General features: G+C 35.7%; 3 protein-coding genes across 8 annotated transcripts in view; 2 read left to right on the plus strand and 1 right to left on the minus strand.

Annotated features, from left to right (window-relative positions):
* srpk2 (SRSF protein kinase 2) overlaps positions 1–4,218 on the plus strand; it is a 35,141-nt gene extending 30,923 nt beyond the window's left edge. For 2 of the 6 annotated variants that reach the window (XM_077711103.1, XM_077711104.1), the window contains 3 exons: positions 948–1,040; positions 1,247–1,339; positions 2,912–4,218. In XM_077711103.1, coding sequence (XP_077567229.1) covers positions 948–1,040; positions 1,247–1,339; positions 2,912–3,096 — 371 coding nt within the window. In that variant the 3' untranslated portion in view covers positions 3,097–4,218. The remainder of the gene's footprint in view (positions 1–947; positions 1,041–1,246; positions 1,340–2,911) is intronic. The other 4 variants (XM_077711106.1, XM_077711107.1, XM_077711105.1 and 1 more) reach the window with 2 other exon arrangements.
* Positions 4,219–5,275: 1,057 nt separating this feature from the next.
* Positions 5,276–10,606, minus strand: adck2 (aarF domain containing kinase 2). Its single transcript, XM_077711156.1, has 8 exons — positions 9,453–10,606; positions 8,153–8,299; positions 7,867–7,995; positions 7,701–7,796; positions 6,830–7,099; positions 5,833–5,961; positions 5,721–5,774; positions 5,276–5,643 (listed from the first exon to the last, which is right to left on the minus strand). The coding sequence occupies exons 1-8, from the start codon at positions 10,299–10,301 to the stop codon at positions 5,503–5,505; spliced, it is 1,815 nt and encodes a 604-aa protein (XP_077567282.1). The 5' UTR covers positions 10,302–10,606; the 3' UTR covers positions 5,276–5,502.
* Positions 10,607–14,050: 3,444 nt separating this feature from the next.
* The window catches only part of LOC144192168 (DENN domain-containing protein 2A), a 30,600-nt gene continuing 19,091 nt past the window's right edge, over positions 14,051–25,559 (plus strand). Inside the window, exon 1 of the mRNA XM_077711239.1 lies at positions 14,051–14,373. The gene's annotated coding sequence lies outside the window, so the exon portion shown is untranslated. The remainder of the gene's footprint in view (positions 14,374–25,559) is intronic.

Consider the following 25,559-nt stretch of genomic DNA (forward strand, 5'->3'; position numbering starts at 1 on the left):
GGCACATGATTTGAAAACAAAAACAACTGAAAAAAACGGTACCCAGACATTTCGTCCCCGGACGGTTCGTCGCCAAACAGTTCGCCTAACCTGAACCACTATTAAAGAAGACAAAGGAAATTCACATTCTTTAGTTTTTTGTCTTTTTAATATTTTTTTTTATAAAATAATTTTATTTATTGCCTTTTATTTCCTAACAATCGTTCGCCAGTCCGGCCACAAACTGTCCGGCCACGAACTTTCTGGGGACGAACTGTGCGGGGACGAACTGTCCGGGGACGAACTGTCCGGGGACGAACTGTCCGGGGACGAACTGTCCGGGGACGAACTGTCCGGGGACGAACTGTCCGGGGACGAACTGTCCGGGGACGAACTGTCCGGGGACGAACTGTCCGGGGACGAAATGTCCGGCCACGAAAAAAAAACTACTAATTTCATGTTTTAAAAAAATTGTCAAATGAAAGAATTTTCATGCCTGCAAATTTGATTTATTTTTGTTTTTTTAACTGACTGACCCTAACCAAACTCCGCCTCCAACTTTGTTCTAACACATAACATGTTCAGTTAGCTGGAGGCGGAGCTTGGTTAGGGTCACTTCACAATTTCTCAGTATATATGCTCTCATTCTCTCATAACCAAAACAAAATAATGGACCAATAGGGGGCCCTGATAGCCATCCTGCGACGACCCCCTGACCAAAGCGGATTGGACGCCTACGGTCAAAACCACTCAGACAAAATGGCCACCTGACCCCCCCCCCCCCCCCCCCCAAACTCTCTTTCCCCTCTAGGAAATGGAATTCCACCCTCTGGACTCTTAACTAACAACTCTTTTCTCTCTTTCACTCCGTGTGACTCCTCCCCACCAATCATTTTCCGTCGGCCACACCCCGTGACAAACGCGTCCCACCCCACCCTTTCCCCCCCTCCCATCTCACCCACTTTTAGACCACATAGCCCACATCATAGAACTCCTGGGCTGTATCCCAAGGCACTTTGCACTCTCTGGAAAATATTCCCGAGAATTCTTCAACAGAAGAGGTAGCAATGGCCTCCTAAGATGGCCACCGACCGGTGGGCGGGGCTTAACGGACACGCGCGGACGTCCACCGGTGGGCGGAAGCGCGTGTCAGCATCGGCGCCCTAATCCACGCCCCTTTTTTTCATTTATTTTTTAAGTGAGTGTTGTTTTGCATGCTGTAATGGTGCCTGTTCCCTCTATGTGGCGGCGGCGGTGGGCGGCGCAGACCACATCGCTCTGATCTCGGAGCTGCTGGGGAAGGTCCCGCGCAAAGTGTACGCCGCCGGGAGGTACAGCCGAGAGTTTTTCTCCAAGAAAGGTAAACGGACGCACGCCTGCGCTCGATGGAAAGAGCCAGACGTGGCGACCGTGGCGCCCGCGGGGACGCCATCGCAAACAGAAATGGGATTATTATATCTATAATGAGATGGGGGAGGGGGTTTTTGATTGGCTATACTGATTCTGTATCTGGCAAAAAGGATCAGCTAAAAAAAAATTAAGAAAAATTAAAAAAATTAAAAAAAATGATGAAATGATGGAAAAAAAGTCATCAGTTCATGCCAATATATCAAATCCAGTGTGCAATAATTAGTGTTTTGCTGTCAATTTTCAGTTTGGACTTAAAAAATAGTATGAGCTTGATATTTTGGCTTGTAAATTCCAAATTTGATCATCGTATGTTTAGTTTTACATGAAAATTTAGTCCAATCATATTTGGGATTTATTGCTCTCTATTTTTAATGTATTTAATTGGGATTTTGTTTTTTTGGAGGCAAAAACTCCCCGCCGTTACGTGGGTATGCTTGCTGATTGTTCAAGTCAAATTTACTCCTGCATGATTGTGGATGGTATTGTGAATAAGCCCCACCCCCTTAAAAAAATGGAAATTAAATTGTGTTCTCTTACTGGTTGGGCAAGTATAGTAGTGCTTTGTAGTAGTATGGATTTATTTGAGCTATTTTAGGGTTTTACTAATAAGTTTGGAGTATTTTTGAAGTATTTTGTCATTGTATGGATGCTACAGTATAAAACATGTAGAGCATTTTATTTTGCGTTTGTTAAAAGTAAGAGAACATGATTTATTTTCCTAAAAAGCATTTTTTGTTTGTTTTTAGGGTCACACTGAAAAGAAGTATCATGGCAATTCATTTTAGTTTACAATTCAAATTTGGGAGGAGAATCAAATCGCAATTTTTAAAGACTATTTTCAGAAAAGTGTTAGTATATTTTGGGAAATCATTTTCTTAGTCCGTTTTGTTGTTATTTTTAGGTGAATACAACATTTTTTCTTAGAAAATAAACCTTTATCAATATACTGTATAATACATTGTATTGTTACAAAAATCAATTACAAAATCCACAAAAACTTTAAAAACCAACCAAAAAAATCCATAAAAACTTTAAAAAATCCACAAAAACTTTAAAAACCAACCAAAAAAATCAACAAAAACTTTAAAAAACAATCCAAAAAAATCTACAAAATCTTAAAAAACAAACCAAAAAAATCCACAAAATCTTTAAAAACAAACCAAAAAATCCACAAAATCTTTAAAAACGAACCCAAAAAATCCAATTTCTAAATCCCCAAAAACTTCAAACACCAACCCCAAAAAATCCAATTTCTAAATCCACAAAAACTTTTAAAAAAAACCCAAAAAATCCAATTTCTAAATCCCCAAAAACTTAAAACAAACCAAAAAAACCAAATTATTTTTTTTTGTACATTTTAAATGACATGACTTTTAAAATGTAATTTCACTTTCCAATTGACTATGGTGAACTACTAGAACAAATTTTAAAGGTACACTTTTCAGTGCGACTAACCTTTCCACCACCACCCATTTCCCAACCACCATCAACCTCCCACTAACGACACATTTCACGTCAACAGGCGAACTTCGGCACATCACCAAGCTGAAACCATGGTCCCTTTTCGACGTCCTAGTGGAAAAGTACGGCTGGGCTCACGAGGACGCCGCCCAGTTCACCCACTTTTTGCTCCCCATGCTAGAGATGGTCCCCGAAAAAAGAGCCTCTGCGGGCGAATGCCTCAACCACGCCTGGCTTAACTCGTAGCCACGCCCACATACACACACACACACCTATTACACCCCCCCTCCCATCCAAAACTAACCCCGCCCCCTCAAAAAAAGGTGATTATACAACAGCAAAACCCTCCACTACATCCTTAACGGAATGTAAAGACAATGGATGAAAAAAAAATGGCCGCCTCACCAAAAAAGGACCCCAAAATGGCATCATGGGAGAGAATTTAGAGGAAACAGGAATTTACTGCCCAGAGCTGCTCCTGCCATGACCTTTTGAACCCTAGCGGACGCTTTTGACAAGGCGCTGTTGCAATGGGCCGCCCATCCTCCAGGGGGCGCTGTCGCAAAACGTAAAAGGACCAGTTTTTGAGACAAAAAAAGTGCAGAGGATGGAGGAAGGATTTTTGACATTGTTTTGACCCCTGAAGACCCCCATTTTAAGGCTTCCCCTCCCCCTCTACACCCCCCAATGTCAAAAAAATGGACGTTCTTGGCAAAGGTTGTCTTTCAGGAATTTGAACATTGTACAAAAAAATAAGGAAGACGCAGGAAAACACGCACACACACAAAATGAGGCTGTGACCCCGCCCCCAGGACCCCCAAAATTTCCTACGACCCCCCCCCCCCCCTCCCCCTTTCCCCTTTTGATCATTTATCACAACTAGCCCGGTTGCCTATTTTTTGCAATAAAAAAAAAGTATAAGTAAATGGTGAGATATTTTTCAAAAAAAAATATTTAATTCATCTAAAAAACAAAAACTAGAACAAAAAATATCTAAAAAACAAGAATTCCGCTTCTCTCTGGTTGTCGTAACCGTGACAAAATCTTATAATGAGGTGATTGTGTTTGTCTATTAGAGATTTTTTGCTGTTAATTAATATAAATATGATTATTATTCCATTTTTTTTCCATACACAGATCTTGTCTCATCTAGCGGACCAGTTGGGATCTTTATGATAGTTTAATACACCCCCAAAAAAGTTTTTTTTGCAATAAGAGGGTTTGCGACATTTGATTTTTTGATGGCACCCGAACGTCTTCATTTGATTGGCTCTTTCTCGGCCATGCTGACTGTTCTTCCTGATGACAAAAAGTGCGTCTCTTGTCTGTTTTTCATCGACCGATTTAATAAAATGCTAAATAAATGGACTTTGCGCCATTAATATTGTCTTTAAAACAGAAAAAGGTCCTTTATGACTTATTTTGTTGTACCATTAATCCTTTATTAACTCATTTTTGCATTGGGTTTTGATTGAAAGAGGCGGAGTTTAATGGATTTGAGTCATTACATATGTAAATATCTAAGACTATAGCCAAAGGCTAATTTGCATATTTAGTTCTTCGTACAAATTGATGTTAAAAACATTTGTTGATTTTATGGGCTTGTTTTTTTGCCAAAAAGTCATTTTCCCTATAAAAATATATTTTTTGTCCTATCCAAAAAGTTCCAAAATAGGAATTAACTGTGATTATGGGTCATTACATAGGTAAATATCTAAGACTATAGTTAGAGTAATTTGCATATTTAGTTCCTTGTGCAAATTGATGTTAAAAACATTTGTTTATTTTATGGGCTTGTTTGTTTTGCCAAAAATAGTCATTTGCCCTTTAAAAACATTTTTTTGTCCTATTGTCCAAAAAGTTCCGAAATAGGAACTAACTGCGATTATGGGTCATTACATATGTAAATATCTAAGATTCTATAGCCAAAGCATTGACTTTATCGCAGTTGGTTCAGATTTTGGAACTTTTTGGGTAGGAAAAAATATCTTTTTATAGGGAAAATGACTTATTTTTGCCAAAAAATCATTTTCCTTATTAAAAAAGGCAAATAAGTAGAACAAAAATATCTTTTTGTAGGGAAAATTACATTTTTTTGCCATAAAGAAGTCATTCTCCCTATAAAAAGATATTTTTGTCCTACTTATTTGCCTTTTTTAATAGGGAAAATGACTACTTTTGCCAAAAATAGTCATTTTCCCTATTAAAAAGGGCAAATAAGTAGGACAAAAATATCTTTTTATTTGGAAAATAACTATTTTTGGCAAAAAAAAAGTCATTTTCCCTATAAAAAATATTTTTGTCCTACCAAAACAGTTCCAAAATAGCAACTAACTGTGCTAAAAGCCAATGTCTGACTCTCAGATTGCTACATTTTATTAGCTAAAAGGGTGCTAGCATTGAAAAAAAATGTCTACCAACAGTATTCACTCTTCATTTTATTGATTTAAATTTCTTTACCCACCGTTATACATTGCAAAAAAATGGAGATTCTCTCCTACATGATACAAATTGTTGTCTTTCCCTTTAAATCAAGCTTAAAAATTAAAAAAACAAAATTAAGGAAATGCTAGCTTATCCCACCACAACATGGAAACAAAATCTCTTCTCTTGTTACACTTGATTTTTCTTGAGGTATCCCTTAAGTCCACATTATATGAGCGAAGTACAGTTTTTGAGCAGAAGCGGTTTGGCTAGCTCCAAAATGTCCAAATTGGGGTCCAAAGAGCGTCCCAGTCCTTCCAGTACCATGATGGCCAGTACGATGGATGCAAAGTTACTCTCCAGTTTTACCTACAGTAAGCAAAATAACCCAAAAATAAGTTCAAATCTTGCCTCACTATGCTTGTCAATATATTAATATTCTCTACCTTGTGTTTGATAAGCAGGCCAAAGACTCTGGAGAGCAAGTCGGCGACTTGGATCTGTAAAATTGAATGATTTTACAGACAAAAAAAACTAAGAAATAAGGGAATGGCATACCTTTCCAAGGGAGAGGGTGCCGGTGAGGGCTACGTCTACTAGCTGGGCCATTTCCTTCTTGAAACGTGGAACGTCTTGGCACTCGTTAGCCCGGGCGTGATGCAAAATGAGCTCCGCTACTCGCTCACCCTGATAAGACAAAAAATATATATATTTTTTATTTAGAAATGGATTAAAAGAACTGGATTAAAAGCCCTGAATATTCAGTTTTTTATAGATCTAAAACAATGTTTATTTTAGCTATTTTAATATATTTTTTTAGATTTTACAAAAAGATTTTTGAACTAAAACAGAAAAAAATGATTAAAAAAATGACAATAATTGATTTGAAAGGGGACAATCAGGAAATGTAATATACATTTTTTTTCATAAATGGATTAAAAGAACTGGTCCGTTTTTTATAGATCTAAAACAATGTTTATTTTAGCTATTTTAATATATATTTTTTAGATTTTACAAAATGATTTTTGAACTAAAACAGAAAAAATGGATTAAAAAATACTATTATTGATTTAAAAGGGGGGAATCAGGAAATGTAATATACATTTTTTTACATAAATGGATTAAAAGAACTGGATTAAAATTCCTAAATATTCATTTTTATAGATCTAAAACAATGTTTATTTTAGGTTTTTTTAAATGTATTTTTACAAAATGATTTTTGAACTAAAAAAACAAAAAAATATTTAAAAAACGACTATTATTGATTTAAAAGGGGGAAAATCAGGAAATTTAATCTATACTTTTCATTTTAATTTGATCCTAAAACAGAAAGTCAGCACTCATTATTGACTTTCCCGGGCCACACAAAGTGATTCGGTGGACCAGATTTGGCCCCCCGCGCCACCACTTTGACACCTGTGCTATAGTCATAGTTCTACTTACAAAATTTGTAAGTAGAGGCAAAATGAACATTGAATTCACATCATTTGTCCCTCAGTCTTTAATAATACCGATGATAACCCTTTCCCAGATCTATGGCGGCGTCTCGGCTCACCTGACGCCGCACCACGGCGGCGAAGACGGCCTTGAAGTTTTCCAGGTCGTGACCGCTGAGCTGCGCCACGATGCCGGCGTCCAGCAGTACCAGCTGGTAAGGTCGCGTCTCGGGCCTGACGCTCACCACCACCGTGTCCCACAGGTCGGTCAGGGTGGTCTTCCCATGCTCCGACCCGGGCAGGTCACATGAGCTCGCAGGGGTGCCGCAATGCCGCACGAGGATGTTGCCGGGATGAAGGTCGGCGTGGACAAAGTTATCCACAAAAACCTGTGAGAGAAGAATAAGGACGCATGCTAAAATAGTTGCATTAACGTCAACTTGATTTCAGGTGGGTCAGATCATTTTAGATATAATATTTAGATATTTTTTTGTATAAATGGATTAAAAGAAGTGGATTAAAAGCCCTTAATATTCATTTTTTATATATATCTAAAACAATGTTTATTTTAGCTTTTTTCAAATATATTTTTAGATTTTACAAAATGATTTTTGAACTAAAAACACAGAAAAAATGATTAAAAAATGACAATTATTGATTTAAAAGGGGGAAATCAGAAAATGTAATGTACATATATACTCTCCATTTGATTTTGATCTTAAAACAGAAAGTCAACACTCATGATTTACTTTCCCGGGCCGCACAAAATGATGTGGCGGGCCAGATTTGGCCCCCGGGCCGCCACTTTGACACCGGTGCCTTATAGCTAACATTAACAGCACAATGGCATTGACGAGCTGGCAAAGTTAGCTACAATTTCATTGACGAGCTGGCAAAGTTAGCTACAATTTCATTGACGAGCTAGCAAAGTTAGCCACAAATAGCATTTTCTATTTGAACTAATATCTTTTTTTGGGTGAAAAAACTCACCATTTTTAGCAAGGCTTCCACTCCCATTCTGGCAATCTTCTCCTTCACCTGAGGAGGGGTTTCTGGTCCGAGGTAGTTTGAGATGGGCTCGCTCTCCTAGACAAATTTGCCTGATTTGTGAGTAATTTGGCGACAAAAAACAAACAAAAACCAACAGTATACTCACTTCAAATGTTTCCACCAGAATCGTCCTGGTGACAAATGGCCGTAACGGCGTGGGAAACTTCACATAGTCGATGTTGCGGAAATTCTCCCGAAATCGCTCGATATTTTTGGCCTCGAAACGAAGGTCAATCTGAAACAAATTGACAATGTCCAATCATCTGCTGCGATCAACAAAATAATTCGACTCAATGACCAAATCTTGGCTGCTGTTGATGGCCTACAATGCTGTTTATCACCGCCAGGGGGCCCCAACGTTTAGACTAAGCCGTTCAATGTGTTGAACTTACCTGTTTGGTCATGAGTTTTTCAAATTCGGCCACAATTTCTGGCAGGCTAATCCACTTGAGTCCAGGAAACCTGTGTAGAAGGAAACTGGCGGTCTTCATGAGCAGCAGGTCCATCTCCACTTGTCGTCTCAGGCCCGGATGAAGCACCTTAAGTGGATTAAATGCATGATGAATATGATAATCGTTCATTCAGGTATGTCAGGCTTTGGCTACTATAGCAGTCTTTGTGAAGGGAACTACACAGTCACCTCTAGAGCCAGCTCTTCTTGATTTGTTGGATTTTTTTAGACAAATTATTGCTTTGTGATGGAACATTTTGTAAAAGCATTTATTTCTAAAGCTAAAACTAGACTTTGAGAAGTTTTCTATGAGATCCAATATATTTCTAGAGCATGTGTGTCAAAGTGGCGGCCCGGGGGCCAAATCTGGCCCGCCGGATCATTTTGTGTGGCCCGGGAAAGGAAATGATGAGTGCCGACTTTCTGTTTTAGGATCAAATTAGAATGAAGAGTATAGATGTATGTTAAATTTCCTGATTTTCCCACTTTTAAATCAATAATTGTCATTTTTTAATGATTTTTTTCATTTTTTAGTTCAATAATAATTTTGTAAAATCAAAAAATATAAATAAAAAAGCTAAAGTAAACATTGTTTTAGATCTAGAAAAAAAATGAATATTCAGGACTTTTAATTCATTTCTTAAAAATTAAAAAGATCAAAATATTATATCTAAAATGATTGGTACTCGGACGTTTGGTCAACAGTCATTTGGTCCCTTTTAGTTTCTGGTCAAATGGTGACTGAGAGTTTAATATTGAAACCAGCTCTCAAAATTATATTCATGAGAGACAGTTTAATATCTAAGAGAGAGAGTTTAATATCTAAGTACTGTTTAATATCCAAGTACTGTTTAATATCTAAGTATTGTTTAAATATCTAAGTACTGTTTAATATCCAAGCACTGTTTAATATCCAAGTACTGTTTAATATCCAAGTACTGTTTAATATCCAAGTACTGTTTAATATCCAAGTACTGTTTAATATCCAAGTACTGTTTAATATCCAAGTACTGTTTAATATCCAAGTACTGTTTAATATCCAAGTACTGTTTAATATCCAAGTACTGTTTAATATCCAAGTACTGTTTAACATCCAAGTACTGTTTAACATCCAAGTACTGTTTAATATCCAAGTACTGTTTAATATCCAAGTACTGTTTAATATCCAAGTACTGTTTAATATCCAAGTACTGTTTAATATCCAAGTACTGTTTAAATATCTCTAAAGCTAACTGTCCCACCTTGATAGCCACAGGTATCCTATGCTCTCCAACCACGTTGTTCTCCTCCATCTTCTCATCTTCCTTAAGTCCTCCTTTCCAGAAATCCCTGACAGACCTGACCACTCCACTCAGACCAGGAATCTCCCACGCTTCCAACAAATCCTCCTTATCCATCTCCTCCAGCAACGTCTGGAAATCCGGATCCTCCACTTGATCCTTATTGGCCCATCCACGATAAACCTGGGCCACACAACCCGATCCCACCGGTTCTTTGCTCTCAAAAACCAAAACCTTCTTCCAACCTTCTCCAAAAGCCCTTTTAAGACACATCTTGGTGTGAGCCCACGAATGAGGACGCACATTAACGTGAAGTCTGGAGAACTGGTCGCAGAACTCTTGAGGGAAAACATCCCGTCTTGTACTGGCCCATTGACCCAGTTTAATGAAAGCCGGACCAGAACTTTCCGTCACCCATAGCAAGGCATTCAACCAGTATGAGGCCAATCGATTGGAAACCAGAACCATGGGATAGAGAACCAGAAAAGGGGAGAATTTCAGGAATAGAACTAGCGCACGGATGCCTAAACGGATTAGGAAGACCAGTTTGTGGACTTGGATCTTGGCAAGAGACTTTTTGTTGTGGATTTGGACTGGTATTGAAGCTTGTTGGCATTTTGCTGGTGATGCTTTTGCTGTGGCCCAGTATAGGAATGCGATTTTGGGTATATTCCTCAGAACGAGTCCTCTTTTGACCAGACATGATTTGGAATTCTGGTTTAATCTGGTTTGACTAAAAAGTCTGACTCTGTGGAAAGTGGATCTTAGGTTGAGAAGAAGCGATCTGGCTTCTAACATAGCAACCGCCATTTTATCGGCTAATGTTTAGCATTGCAGGGCGAAATTGTTATAGTATTTACAATTTTTTTAAGATTAACTGACATTATATGAAAAATGAATATAAAAAAATAGCCATAACGCAGTCATCCGATGTTTACAACAATTAAGAAATTACTTTTGGCTAATGTCGATATAAAAACAACGTAATAGCGAGATTTAAAGTGTTACTTAATGTTAATCTTGTTGATGATTTGTGGCCATCGGCGACACCAAAACAAGCCATTGATAATACGAACGAATGACAACAACAACTGCATTTCCGGGTTTGACGTCATATCCAGATCACGTGATGTGTTCTTAAAGGAATAACGCTAAACATGCCATGCGACCAACGCTATTTTCCACGTTGTTTTTGTAGTATTCCTTATCGTACATGTTAGTATTGTTATTTAAAAAGCAATATGTACATATCGTGATCTATTTAAAACTAAACATGCATTTAAAAGGAAAATGTACGGTTAGATGCCACAATGTGTCGTTAGATGCCACAAGTTTGCAAAACGCATGACGTCATGGAACATTCACAAACTTTTACCTTGAAGGTAGGTCAATTTACACCTATATTTGTATTACAGAAGTCTTTATTCACCGTAAATTACTTTAATTAAAACTGTAATGTCGTTTAATAACCAACAGATAGCGACAAACTACTCATATTGTTCTTCCTATTTACCACATGGTAAACACGACCCAGCCAAAAAGCTAAAAAAAAACCGTTTTAGTAAATATTAACTAATACTTTTACCAATAACATCTTTCCAATGTATGCATTGTATGTTAATTTAAAGATTTGTATATGTTATGGAATGCCAACCACAAATATTTGAAACATTTTGTCCTGAAAACCTTACAAATGAAACATTTTGTCCCATATTTTTGAGATTCTATCCCTAAATAGCTACAAACGTTCATTAAGAGATGAAAATTATGCTAATGATGCTAATGCTGCTATCCAAATCTGCATTAATCTTCCACCAAAGTAAATTATCTGTCCTTAACAACAGTTTTTTGTTGTAAAACTTGATAGAGGCAAATAAAAATGGAGGCTAAGCACATAACCGCGGTGGTCCAAATGTGTTTTTAAAAGGACAATTATGCTTCAAACGAGTGTAGGTGTATATTGGTCATAAAATAACAGTTCCTTTGTAGTTCCATATGTTCTTGGGATAAGGCTACTTCCTGAAAAGGAGCCTCCTTTTTCCTGAACAGGATTCACTTTAGTGTATCAAAGCCATGTTGGGATGGCAGCGGAATGCTTTTTCTGGGTCATTAAGGACAGGAAATGAAGAGGCCGAGTGCAAATGTTGATTCTATTGTTTGTCTCTTGCTTGTAGACCACGAGACGGGTCGGAAACATGGTCGGAACCCGGTCACGGTTCGTTCCCCTGGACGGCGCACTCCTGGAATCCCAGCTGTAGACATCTGCCCGGCAACACCATAAGGTGGGATAAATGCCAAACAGATGTTGTTCCCACCAACCCCGCCCTCCCCTCTGTTAACCTTACACTCCCAATGTTCCCAGTATACAGCCATTGATTGACAGTTAAGTTTTTTGGCGTTTCAAATGTGGGTTCAGATTTTTTGGCTCAGGGTTTAGCGGGATGAGACAATGAAATTTTTTTCCGACAGGGTGAAAAGGCTTGGTGACATGTGACCTAGTTGCATGTGCCAAAAAAGTCACGAGTGCAGCATACAAGGTATTTATTATCATGGTCATACAGATCTAGGAATTGTAATGCTGATGTGTCAGTCAGGTAGATATCTGTTTTTTATTCACAAAAACATCCTAATTTAAGTTTGAGGGTGGTTGAGTGTTAAGACCTACCGTATGCATGCATGAACATTTGTGTGTATATATATGTATATATATATGTGCTTATATATAGATGTATGTGCATGTATGTATATGTGTATGTACACGTACGTGTGTATATATACGTATATGTATATATGTAGATATGTATGTATGTATATGTATGTATATATATTTATGTGTGTGTATGTATGTATATATATATGTCTTTGTGTTTGTGTATATGTATGTATATCTGTATGTGTATGTGTGTATATATGTGTGTATATGTATATATGTAGATATATTTGTATGTATATATGTATATATTTGTATGTGTATATGTATATATTTGTATGTGTATATGTATATATGTATATATTTGTATGTGTATATGTGTATATGTATATATGTAGATATATATGTATGTATATATTTGTATGTGTATATGTGTATATGTATATATGTAGATATATATGTTTGTATATGTATGTATATGTATGTATATGTATGTGTATGTGTATGTATGTGTATGTATGTGTATGTATGTGTATGTATGTGTATGTATGTGTATGTATGTATATGTATGTGTATGTGTGTATGTATATATGTGTATCTGTATGTGTATGTATATATATATATATATTTATATGTGTATATGTATTTGTGTATGTGTATATATATATATGTGTATATGTGCAGTGTTCTCGTTACCTCTGCGTCCTGCGTCTGATACGCACAGCTTTTCTTCCAGACGCACAATTTCAAGTAATGTGCTTTTTTCGGACGCAAAGAAATTTTTATCAAAAAAAAAAAAAAAACACATATATCCGATAGCAAACCAATTTATTCCACATAATCTTTGCGAAATAATTCTCGCGAGACTAGCAGACACTAGCAGACGAAGGAGAGAAAGCGATAGCAAGAGTTTCGTAATAGTGTAAGAAAGATAAAAAATGTTTCAGAAAAAGCAAAACAGTCTGGATAGTTATTTCGCAGTTAAAAAATACAACTAGTAAGAAAAGAACTGCAGAAGATTCGATCGATGATCATGAAGCAAAACGGGGGAAGCAAGGAAAAATACGCACATTTCAAAAGACTTTTGGCTGCAAAGAGAGGAGGATCTACGAGCTGAAAGACTAGTACAATGATAAATAAACCCTAACCCTAAACCATATAATAAATAAATTAAATCTGAATGTTTATATATCGTTGCTTATGTTTTATTTGCATCCGTAGTATGTCGGGACTCGTGACAAGTTTCCTGGGACGCACAGTTTTCAGACAAGCGAATCCCTGGGACTCGCAGTGTGCCAATTGTAAAATTATCACTGTATGTGTATATGTATTTGTGTATGTGTCCAGAAATGAAGAGAGAAGCTGCTTTGGCTAATTTAGCACTCTTTTTAAAGGAAACTACACAGTCACCTCTAGAACCGGTTACACACTTTACAATATATATGGCAAAAATTGCCTTAAAAAAGTGACCTTTAAAGTTGTCCAAGTATCGCTACACTTTTTTATGATCCATAGAATAAATTCTGACTTGATGAACATAATTGTGGCTACTTTACTTCATAACACAGTGTTTATTTTGTTTATTTTTTTGTTTCTCCTACACTTCACAAGCACTTGCCACGGTTGTCCACAAGTTCAAATAAATAAGACAAACATTCTGCCTAGAGGAAATAGTCTTAATTGTCTCCCAAAGGAGGAAGTTATTTATGAGTTTAGTTGACCCTCTTCCTGATCTCATTCCTGTTTTTTTTCTTTTTTTTTGTGGAAGGGGACACTCTGGTTTCCATGACAACCTGTGCTGTCCAATCCCCATGTCCAGCTGCAGATTAGTTCAACAGTGGGGGTTTTTTACTTTGGTAGGAGGAGCTAAAGGGGGGTGCTGATGGAAAATAGAGCGAGAGGAGAGAGAGAGAGACGGGGAGGGGGGAATGTAGTACTCAGAAAACTTTGTGAAGGAGAAAAAGTAGAAGGAAGAGAAACAAGAGTGGAAGGAAAATGAAAAAAATGTCAACTTTTGATGCGATTTTCGGTTCCAAGGACTGATATTCTGTTTTTTTTTTCTTCAAATGCTGACGGGATAGGCTTGGGAATGGTCGCCGAGAGACGATGGACGCATTGGGCGCTGAGCGGAGAGCCATGCAAGACTTGGACGCCGCTTTTTGCCGGCTCTGTTTGAGCAAAATGAAGGACGACTGGGAGACGGTTTTATCGGGGCTCGGCTGGCTTGGAACGGTAAGGAATGTTTAGTTTTTTGATAGTTTTTTTATGTCTTTTGTGGGCTTAGTTGGAGGGATGGATGGAAATTGGATCCAGGTGGGATGGGTATGGAGGTTATTTTCTGTTTTTATTTTGTGTGTTTAGTGCAAGGGTGGCAGATTTTAAGTGCAATTTGATTTCAGGTGGGCCGGAGTATTTTAGATGGAATATTTAGATAAACACAGAAAAAATGGATTTAAAAAATGACAATTATTGATTTAAAAGGAGGAAAATCAGGAAATTTTATGTACATCGGACCATTTTAGATATAATATTTAGATTTTTTTTAAATAAATGGATAAAAATAATTGGATTAAAAACTTTGAATATTCAGTTTTTATAGATCTAAAACAATGTTTATTTGAGCTTTTTTGAATATTTTTTTAGATTTTTCAAAATGACTTTTGAAATAAAAACACTGTAAAAATGGATTAAAAAATGACAATTATTGATTTAAAAGGGGGAAAATCAGGAAATTTAATATACATCGTACCATTTTAGAAATAATATTTAGATATTTTGTTAAATAAATGGATTAGAAAAACTGGATTAAAATCTCTGAATATTCCGTTTTTTATAGATCCTAAACAATGTTTATTTTAGCTTTTTTTAAATTTATTTTTAGATTTTACAAAATGATTTTTGAACTAAAAATCCAGAAAAAAAATATTGATTTAAAATTGGAAAAATCAGGAAATTTAATGTAAATATATACTCTTCATTTTAATTTGATGCTAAAACAGAAAGCACTCATCATTTACTTTCCCGGGCCACACAAAATGATCCGGCGGTCCAGATTTGGCCCCCGGGCCGCCACTTTGACACAAGTGGGTTAGCATTAACCATACATCCATGACTAGGACAAGTTACATAAATGCGATTGCATTATCCTGGACGGTTAGCCTGCGTGTTGTAAATCAAAACATTAGGATAAAAGTCGGCGCGCATGCTGAAGCCATCACAAATTGGCAGGTTAAAGGAAGGGGGCGGCGGCATGGGAGGGGGCGGGGTTAGCATTCTTCAACGTGAACAAAAGCAGCTCTTCAACTTGGGCCCCCGCGACCGAGTTGTTGCGAGGAGACACGGACAGGCGTGGAAAGCTCTCGAGGGGGGGAACGCAAAGATTTGTTGCTTCAGGTGAATTGACTTGAACCGACCCAAAAAAAAAATGGCCGCTATTCGGAAATATGACCCATTGCCTTAGTGCAAGGGTGTCAGACTCGGGTTGGTTCGCGGGACACTTTAACGTCAACTTGATTTCATGTGACCATTTTAGATAGAATATCTTGATTTTTTTGTATAAATGGATTATAAGAATTGGAATAAAAGCCTTGAATATTCAGTTTTTTATAGATTTAAAACAATGTTTATTTTAGCTTTTTTTATATATATTTTTGGATTTTACAAAATGATTTTTGAACTAAAAACAGAAAAAATAGATTAAAAAATGACAATTATTGATTTAAAAGGGGGAAAATCAGGAAATTTAATATACATTGGCCCATTTTAGTTATAATATTTAGATTTTTTTTTATAAATGGATTAAAATAACTGGATTAAAAGCCCGGAATATTCAGTTTTTTATAGATCTAACACAATGTTTTTTTTAGATTTTTTTATATATATTTTTGGATTTTACAAAAATATTTTTTAACTAAAAACACAGAAAAAAATGATTAAAAAATGACAATTATTGATTTAAAAAGGGAGACAATCAGGAAATGTAATATACATCGATACTCTTCATTTTAATTTGATCCTAAAACAGAAAGTCGGCACTCATCATTTACTTTCTCGGGCCCCACAAAATGATGCAGCGGGCCACATTTGGCCCGCGGGCCGCCACTTTGACACCGGTGCATTAGGGACACTGACTAATTGTCTGCAGTGTAAACACATTTTTTTCATGGTCTGGGTGACCAGATTTGAAGGAATATCCATGTACAGTAGGACATAAACATGCATTAATTTATCAGCATGAGCAGATGTTTATTCACGGGATGAATAAGTAAGTCAATTATCTTTTGCCGGGAGGGAAGTGAATTCTTGGATTTTGTTTGTTAGTCATATGACTCTAAAGTTCTTCACGAGACAGTGGCTCATTTAAAAAAAAAGGCACGTTTTATGCTGAAGATACTTGGAGATTGTTTGGAGATTGACCCTTTTTGTGCGCTCCATAAATGTCCACTGGGGTGAAGACATTGAGAACCCGAATGGCGGTGCTCGGACGTTTGGTCGCCGGTCTTTTGGTCCCTTTTGGTCGCCGGTGACAGAAAGTTTACTGTTGAAAGCAGCTCTCAAAATTATATTCATGGGAGAGAGAGTTTAATATCTAAGAGAAACAGTTTCATATCTAAGTACTGTTGAAAACAGTAGATATTTAGGTATTAAACTCTCTCATGTATATAATTTTGAGAGCTGGTTTCAACAGTACTTAGATATTATACAGTTCTTAGATATTGAACAGTATTTAGATATTGAGCAGTACTTAGATATTAAACAGTACTAAGATATTAAACAGTACTTAGATATTAAACAGTACTTAGATATTAAACAATACTTAGATATTCAACAGTACTTAGATATTCAACAGTACTTAGATATTAAACAGTACTTAGATATTAAACAGTACTTAGATATTAAACAGTACTTAGATATTAAACAGTACTTAGATAATAAAATGTACTTGGATATGAAACAGTGCTTAGATATTAAACAGTACTTAGATATTCAACAGTACTTAGATATTAAACAGTACTTAGATATGAAACAGTACTTCGATATTTAACAGTACTTAGATATTAAACAGTACTTAGATATTAAACAGTACTTAGATATCAAACACTACTTAGATATTTAACAGTACTTAGGTATTAAACAGTACTTAGATATTAAACAGTACTTAGATTTGAAACAGTACTTAGATGTCAAACAGTACTTAGATATTAAACAGTACTTAGATATTAAACAGTACTTGGATATTAAACAGTACTCAGATATTAAACAGTGTTCAGATACTAGGCAGTACTTAGATATTAAACAGTACTTTGATATCGAACAGTACTTCGATATTTAACAGTACTTAGATATTAAACAGTACTCAGATATTAAGCTGTACTTTGATATTAAACAGTACTTACATATTAAACAGTACTTAGATATTAAAGAGTACTTAGATATTAAACAGTACTTAGATATTAAACAGTACTCAGATATTAAGCTGTACTTCGATATGAAACAGTACTTACATATTAAACAGTACTTACATATTAAACAGTACTTACATATTAAAGAGTACTTAGATATTAAACAGTACTTAGATATTAAACAGTACTCAGATATTAAGCTGTACTTCGATATTAAACAGTACTTACATATTAAACAGTACTTAGATATTAAACAATACTTAGATATGAAACTCTCTCTCTTAGATATTAAACTCTCTCTAATGAATATAATTTTGTCACCATTTGACCGGCGACCAAACGTCCGTTCACCCTAATGTCAACCAAACCGACATGGTTGGTCTTTTAAGAAGGGGCCCGAGTTTACGTTTTCTTTCATTGAAAGACCTGGAAAGGCCAGATGTCCTCACACTTTTGTCCCGAAAACAGTCGTGAGCGAAGGCCGTTGATTTTTCTATTCTCTTTGCATCCAAAACATTGACAGAAGGGGCAGTGAAGGTTCCAGGCCCTTGCGCCCCGCCGTCCTTCCCTTACAGGAACTGCTCTTTGACAGCCCCTCAGCAGGGCGGCCCTACCGCCAGCCAGCCTCCGTCGTTGCCACGGCCACACTCTGAAAAGAACGTGTCCTGCCGTGACGGCCAAAGAATCCGTCTCCTAGAGCAGATAGGCTAACGGTATTGTGTGCTAGCTTGGCAGATGGCCATGGTTTAAGTCATGATCAAAAAAACACCCCAATTTTTTACTCCAAGTCCTCTACACTGTCTATTTTGGGGAAAATATAAGACTTTTAAGTGCGCCTTATAGTGGTGAAAATACGGTAATTGGTATTGACTTCCAGGTATGAAGAGAGAAGGTGCTTTAGCTAATTTAGCATTCACTACACAGTCACCTCTAGAGCCAGCCATTGTTGATGTTTTGGATTTTTTGGTATAAAATCTTGCAGAGGGGGAGGAGCTATATGATGGAAGATTTTGTAAATTAAGATGGCATCTTCATATTTCACAGTATTGTTTCAGTTCAGGTGTTTGTGTGTTTTTAATATCTGACTGTGGCGGTTTTTCGTGTTTGGATTTCTGTTTTTTCCATATGTATAAGGCGCACTGTATTATAAGGCGCCTTGTCTATTTTGGAGAAAGTTTAAGAATTTTAAGTGCGCCTTATAGTGGTGAAAATACGGTAATTGCTATTGACTTCCACCTATGAAGCACTCACTACTTTACAGTCACCCCTAGAGCCAGCCATTGTTGATGTTTTGGATTTATTTGTATAAAATCTTGCAAATTAAGATGGCATCTGCATATTTAACAGTATTGTTTCAGTTCAGGCGTTTGTGTTTTTTTAGTATCCGACAGTGGTGGTTTTTCGTGTTTGGTTTTCTGTTTTTTCCATATATAAGGCGCACTGAATTATAAGGCGCACTGTCTATTTTGGAGAAAATTTCAGACTTTTTAATGCGCCTTATAGTCGTGAAAATACAGTAATTGCTATTGAGTTCCAGGTATGAAGAGAGAAGGTGCTTTAGCTAATTTAGCATTCACTACTTTACAGTCACCTCTAGAGCCAGCCATTGTTGATTCTTTGTATAAAATCTTGCAGTGGGGGAGGAGCTATATGATGGAAGATTTTGTAAATTAAGATGGCATCTTAATATTTAACAGTATATTGTCCCAGTTCAGGCGTTTTATCTATTATTATTATTTTTTTAATAACTGACAGTGGTGGTGTGTTTTTGGCTTTTGGTTTTTGGTCCAATACTTTTAGAGTTTGCTTATAAATGCTTTCAATTGCTTTTAGTGGACTGTTATGAATTTAAACATGATTTACTGTCCTTTTCCATGTTTCTTGGTATATTATTTTTCAAATCGTTTTTTGCTAGCATAATGTGGAGTTAATGTAACATGATAGTTTGAGGTAAAATGTTTTTTTTGGGTTTTTTTTTTCATCAATGTTTGGATTTTCCACTCTTGGACCGTATAATGTTTGGCGAGAGATGCAAAGTTGAAAATGGCAAATTTCAATGCCAGAAAACGATGCACGCTCAAAATAACGATTGCAGCTAGGTTAACATATCAGTTTAGTTTTTGTCAAAAAAAATAGCTATTAAATACTTGAATGGAAGTTGGAAGGAAGAAAGAATGTGCATTTAGTGTTGGAGAAGAAGGCTGACATCTGGAAAAAAATGTGGCTACCGAGGTTCAAAATGGAGGTTCAAACGTGACCACAGAACTCTTTGATTCGTCACATTATGGAGAGCATTCCAAGCAAAATTGGGGAAAGCTTAACATACATTTTTTTTAGCTAGTTTGGCTTTGCAGTGTATGTACACCACAAGATTTGAGATGGAAACGTTAAAGTTGGTGAAGTACTTCCAGACGGACTGTTTGGGAGGTTTTTAGGAATAGAAATGAGAATGATACTATGTACAGTACTGTATTATCTTAGTATGATGTTTTCTATCAAATCCAGTAGACAATAATACTAAGTAAGACTGATTTATTGATTTTTTTGTTTAATATAAAGTTCAGTGAATGGGTTGATTCCATTTTGGCAGGATCATTTTAGATATAATATTTAGAACTTTTTTAATAGGATTAAAAGAATTGGGCCCTAAGTATTCAGTTTTTTATGGAATTTTTTTTATCTAAAACAATGTTTATTTAAGCTTTTTTTTCTAGTTCTTTTAATTATTATAATTTTTTTAAATCTTAAATAGAAACAAAATATTTTTCTAATTATGTTCCATATTAAAGTGGAAGATAGAAAATATTTTTATATATTTTTAGATTTAAAAAAATATTTTTGAACTAAAAATAAAAGAATAAAAATTGGATTAAAAAATTGCAATTATTGATTTAAAAAGGGGAAAATTTGAAAATATAATATATACAGTAATCCCTCGATTATCGCCAATTCAAAATGTTGTGATTTTTTTCCACTATTATTTTAAAAATAATAATATATATATATATATTTTAAGTATATAAAAATGTGGAAATCCACACTGAAACCCATAAGCAATATTCTAAGAATTACTGTAATCCTCATTTAAATTTGATCCTAAAACAAAAAGTCAGCAGTCATACTACTACTTTATTGGGCCTCACAAAATGATGCAACGGACCAAATTCGGCCCGTGGGCCGCCACTTTCCCACCTTTGGTGTACGTACACCATCCCTAAAACAAAAAGTCAGCACTCGTGATTTACTTTATCGGGCCTCACAAAATGATGCGACGGACCAAATTCGGCCCCCAAGCCGCCACTTTCCCACCTGTAGTGTAGACCATCCAAAAATTAGTTTTATTGGGATTCCCAGCTGTAGATTAGGGCAATCCCAGACATATTTTGTCAACACCCATCCCCATTTGTCTCGGTCTACTTTCCCGGCCCAGACCCGCAGATGTCGGTCACCGGGCGCCAAGGGGGTCAACAACGTCGAGTTTAAACTCCGGAAGTGTACTTTCCCAAGCTCTCGCCTCATTGGACTCCCCCTTGGGATGTTGGGTGGGAATGACAAAAATCTGCGTTTCAGATTAGGCATGTAGGAAGGAGAACAACGATTGGACCCCGAGTGGGAATTGCCACTGGGAATTTTCAACGTGGAAGCTACTAAAACGAGAAACAGTGGTTTACAGGAAGTCCGATAGAGATGAATTTGGCTTCGTAGTTCACTTGAGAAACTGTGGCTTGGAGTTGAAATCCGATCTGGAGTCCAGAGGATAACGTTAACGCGAAGCCAGGTCGTTAAAAAAAGATTTGAAGCTTTATTTTCATGCAAAAATTGGAGAGTAATGTGATGGCTATGCTAGCCAAATTTTTGCTATAACTTTTGGCTTATTTATTGATTGATTTTAGACTGGATTTGAACCTGTTTGTGGAAACTTGAAATGGATCAGTTGTTTGGTATAAGAATGTAAAAGGATAGACTGTGAGGGACGGGATTGGTTGGTTGGTTGGAAGTTTATTGCAGGCTGTATTTGGGGAAATTTCTTGGTTGCAGTAGGAAGACAGATATAAGACACAGAAGACATTGTAGAGCAAGTAAAGAAATACACTTAGGAAGTGTTTTTTGTGGTAAAATATACAAATTCCACTGGTTGTGGCATTTAATAATGTCCAAAAGTTATTGAAAAAGACACAGACATAAGACACAGAAGACATTGTAGACCTAGTAAAAAATAACACACTTACAAAATGTCTAAAAATATTTTTTTCTGTCGCAAAATATACATATTTTACTGTTTGTGGCATATGACAATGTCCAAAAGTTATTGAAAAAGACACAGAAGACATTGTAGACCTAGTAAAAAAGAAAATTAACTTATAAAGTGTGTAAAAATATTTTGTGTTGCAAAATATACATATTTTGCTGTTTGTGGCATATAACAATGTCCAAAAGTTGTTGAAAAAGACACAGAAGACATTGTAGACCTAGTAAGAAAGACAATTAACTTATAAAGTGTGTAAAAATATTTTTTCTGTTAAAAAATATACATATTTTGCTGTTTGTGGCATATAACAATGTCCAAAAGTTGTTGAAAAAGACACAGAAGATATTGTAGAGCTAGGTAAAAAAATCTATTACAAGCAGTCTAAAAATATTTTTTTGTGTCGCAAAATATAAATATTGTACTGTTTGTGGCATAAAACAATGTCCAAAAGTTATTGAAAAAGACACAGAAGACATTCTAGAGTCTAGACCTAGTAAAAAAATACTCTTACAAACTGTTTAAAGATATTTTTTGCTGTCGCAAAATATACATATTTTACTGTTTTTGGCATATAATAATGTCCAAAAGTTATTGAAAATGACAGACATAAGACACAGAAGACATTGTAGACCTAGTAAAAAATAATACACTTACAAAATGTCTAAAAATATTTTTTTCTGTTAAAAAAAAACATATTTTACTGGTTGATAGCTGCTTTTGGCATATAATAATGTCCAAAAGTTATTGAAAAAGACACAGACCTAAGACACAGAAGACAATGTAGACCTAGGTAAGAAAAAATATATTATTATGTCACAAAATATACATAGTCTACTGGTTGATAGGTGTTTGTGGCATATAATACTGTCCAAAAGTTATTGAAAGTATGATCTATGCAACTGATGACATCTTCATGACAACAACAGATTATACTCTGGAATGAGTTATTCCAAATATATTTGATCTCTGTTCGAAATGTACTTTGAGCAAGGCATCACATCACAGATTGCGGTTAAACTTTGACGTACGCCTGTCGTCTGTTTCCAGCTTTTTCAAATACATTTCTCAAGCTTGAAATGAGCTTTTGCCTCATAAAGTTGAGCTTTTTAATTTGACACAGAAAGTGCTGTGGGTGAAGCTAACTCAGCCAAAGTGGGAGTGGCTTAAAAAGCAAGAAAACCATTGGCTTGGGCTCCCACTTTGTGGAGCCAATGGGATAATTAGGAGCAGACTTGGGGGAGGAACTTGGAGATGTAACATGATATCCACCATGAAGAAAAGCGAAATATTTGTTTGTCCTGCTTGATAAATATGTCCCTTTCCCATCCAACTATTTCCAAGTTCCGCCATTTTTGTTATATAACCGCTTTTTAGTGGTTATATAATTAAGGATGGTCATTTATAAACTTTGACAGGCCACTCATACACATTTTTTCCTTCTGTTTTGATGTCATTTTTAATGCTATGCTAGCAGGTGTGAATGGGAATTAGAGCTAATTGAATGCTAACTGTAGCTTTTTAAAAATGTTTATTGTGACTTTTTATTGTTGTTTTTTTATGAGTTGATCCTACATTTACATTCCTTTAAAGACAATAAACATTCATTATGGAGCAATTGGAATGTTCAAAATGTAATTTGGTGTTTGTTTATGCCAGATGTGTCAAAGTGGCGGCCTGGGGGCTAAATCTGGCCCGCTACATCATTTTATGTGGTCCGTGAAAGTAAATCACGAGTGGTGACTTTCTGTTTTAGGATCAAATTTCAAAGAGTATAGATGTATATTCCATTTTCAGATTTTCCCACTTTTAAATCAAAAATTGGAATTTTTTAATCATTTTTTCTGTGTTTTTAGTTCAAAAATCCTTTTATAAAATCTGAAAATATATATAAAAAGCTAAAATAAACATTGTTATAGATCTATGCAAAACTGAATATTCAGGGCTTTTAATCCAGTTTTTTTAATCCATTTATAGAAAAAATAAATCTAAATATTATATAAAAAATGGTCCACATTAAATCGGGTTGACTTTCTGTTTTAGGATCAAATTAAATTGAAGAGTATAGATGTATATTAAATTTCCTGATTTTTTCCCCTTTTTTAAATCAATAATTGCATTTCTTAATCAATTTTTTTCTGTGTTTTTAGTTCAAAAATCACTTTGTAAAATCCAAAAAATATATTAAAAAAATCTTAAACAAACATTGTTTTAGATCTAAAAAAATGAATATCCAGGGCTTTTAATCCAGTTCTTTTAATCCATTTATAAAAAAGAATCTAAATATTCTATCTAAAATGGTCCAGCCCACCTGAAATCAAGTTGACGTTAAAACGGCCCGCCAACCAACCGTTGGTTTACCCCTTATCCAAAGGTCCTAATTTATCTCATTCTTATACATCTCCCTTAAATATACAGACACCATAAAAGCAACATACACCGCTGGAATCGCCAACAATTGTCTTGCATATTTTTGCTTCCTGTCTATTTTTTCCACAGCCAATCAGCTTTCAGTCCTGTCTCGTATCCATTTTCCTTTATTTTTGTGCTAACAATGGCGCACAGCATGAGCTATTAACGGTTTATACTCAGCCTTCATCAATGGATGGAATACATCCAGTACAGTACCAATAAATGTCTCCATTCCAATTGGACACGCCCCCACGCCGTCAAATGTGTTGACCTGATTGGCTCATGGCCAAAATGAGCTTGGGAAAACAGCGGGGCTCCCCCGACTGCCACGGAAAGAGAGAGTAAAAGAGTTAAAGAGTGCTGAGGCCAGATAAAATTCCATTGTTTATTTGGGTGACCGGTCTTCTTCCTCTCTATACGTCCATTCCTTTACTATCAGGCCTTCCTTTTCTCTTTATTCAGGCAGTAGAAGTTAAAAAAACACAAATGACTGAACTGAAACAGTACTTTAATATGCAGATGCCATCTTAGTTTACAAAATCTTCCATCATATAGCTCCTCCCCCACTGCAAGATTTTATACCAAAAAAATCCAATACATCAACAATGGCTGGCTCTAGAGGTGACTGTGTAGTGTTCACGGGCTGCTTTAACATTAACTTGATTTCATGTGGGCCGGACCATTTTAGATAGAATATTTAGATTTTTTTTTTTATAAATTGATTAAAAGAACTGGATTAAAATCCCTGAATATTCAGTTTTTTATAGATCTAAAGCAATGTTTATTTGAGTTTTTTTTAAATTTATTTTTAGATTTTATAAAATGATTTTTGAACTAAAAACACAGAAAAAATTGATTAAAAAAATGACAATTATTGATTTAAAAGGGGGAAATCAGGAAATTTAATATACATCCATAGTTTTCGTTTTAATTTGATCCGAAAGACATTTTTGGTCTACATCACGTGTCAAAGTGGCGGCCCGGGGGCTAATTCTGGCCCGCCGCATCATTTTTTGTGGCCCGGGAAAGTCAATCATGAGTGCAGACTTTCTGTTTTGGGATGAAATTCAAATGAAGAGTATAGATGTTTATTAAATTTCCTAATTTTCCCCCTTTTAAATCAATAATTGTCATTTTTTAATCAATTTTTCAGTGTTTTTAGTTCAAAAATAATTTTGTAAAATCCAAAAATATATTTAAAAAAAGCTAAAATAAACATTGTTTTAGATCTATAAAAAACGGAATACTCGGGGCTTTTAATCCACTTCTTTTAATCCATTTATAAAAAAAATCTAAATACTACATCTAAAATGGTCCCGCCCACCTGAAATCAAGTTGACGTTAAAGCAGCCTGCGAA

Source organism: Stigmatopora nigra, unplaced genomic scaffold, assembly GCF_051989575.1.
Source record: "Stigmatopora nigra isolate UIUO_SnigA unplaced genomic scaffold, RoL_Snig_1.1 HiC_scaffold_25, whole genome shotgun sequence".
Taxonomy (NCBI): Eukaryota; Metazoa; Chordata; class Actinopteri; order Syngnathiformes; family Syngnathidae; genus Stigmatopora; species Stigmatopora nigra.

Excerpts from the sequence above, each read along its gene's own strand:
- adck2 (XM_077711156.1), bottom strand. The coding sequence starts at position 10,301 with ATGGCGGTTGCTATGTTAGAAGCCAGATCGCTTCTTCTCAACCTAAGA. Across the intron at positions 8,300-9,452 it reads GGATACCTGTGGCTATCAAG|GTGCTTCATCCGGGCCTGAG; the intron begins GTGGGACAGTTA and ends AATCCACTTAAG. Across the intron at positions 5,962-6,829 it reads CCGCCGTGGTGCGGCGTCAG|GGTGAGCGAGTAGCGGAGCT; the intron begins GTGAGCCGAGAC and ends TTGTCTTATCAG.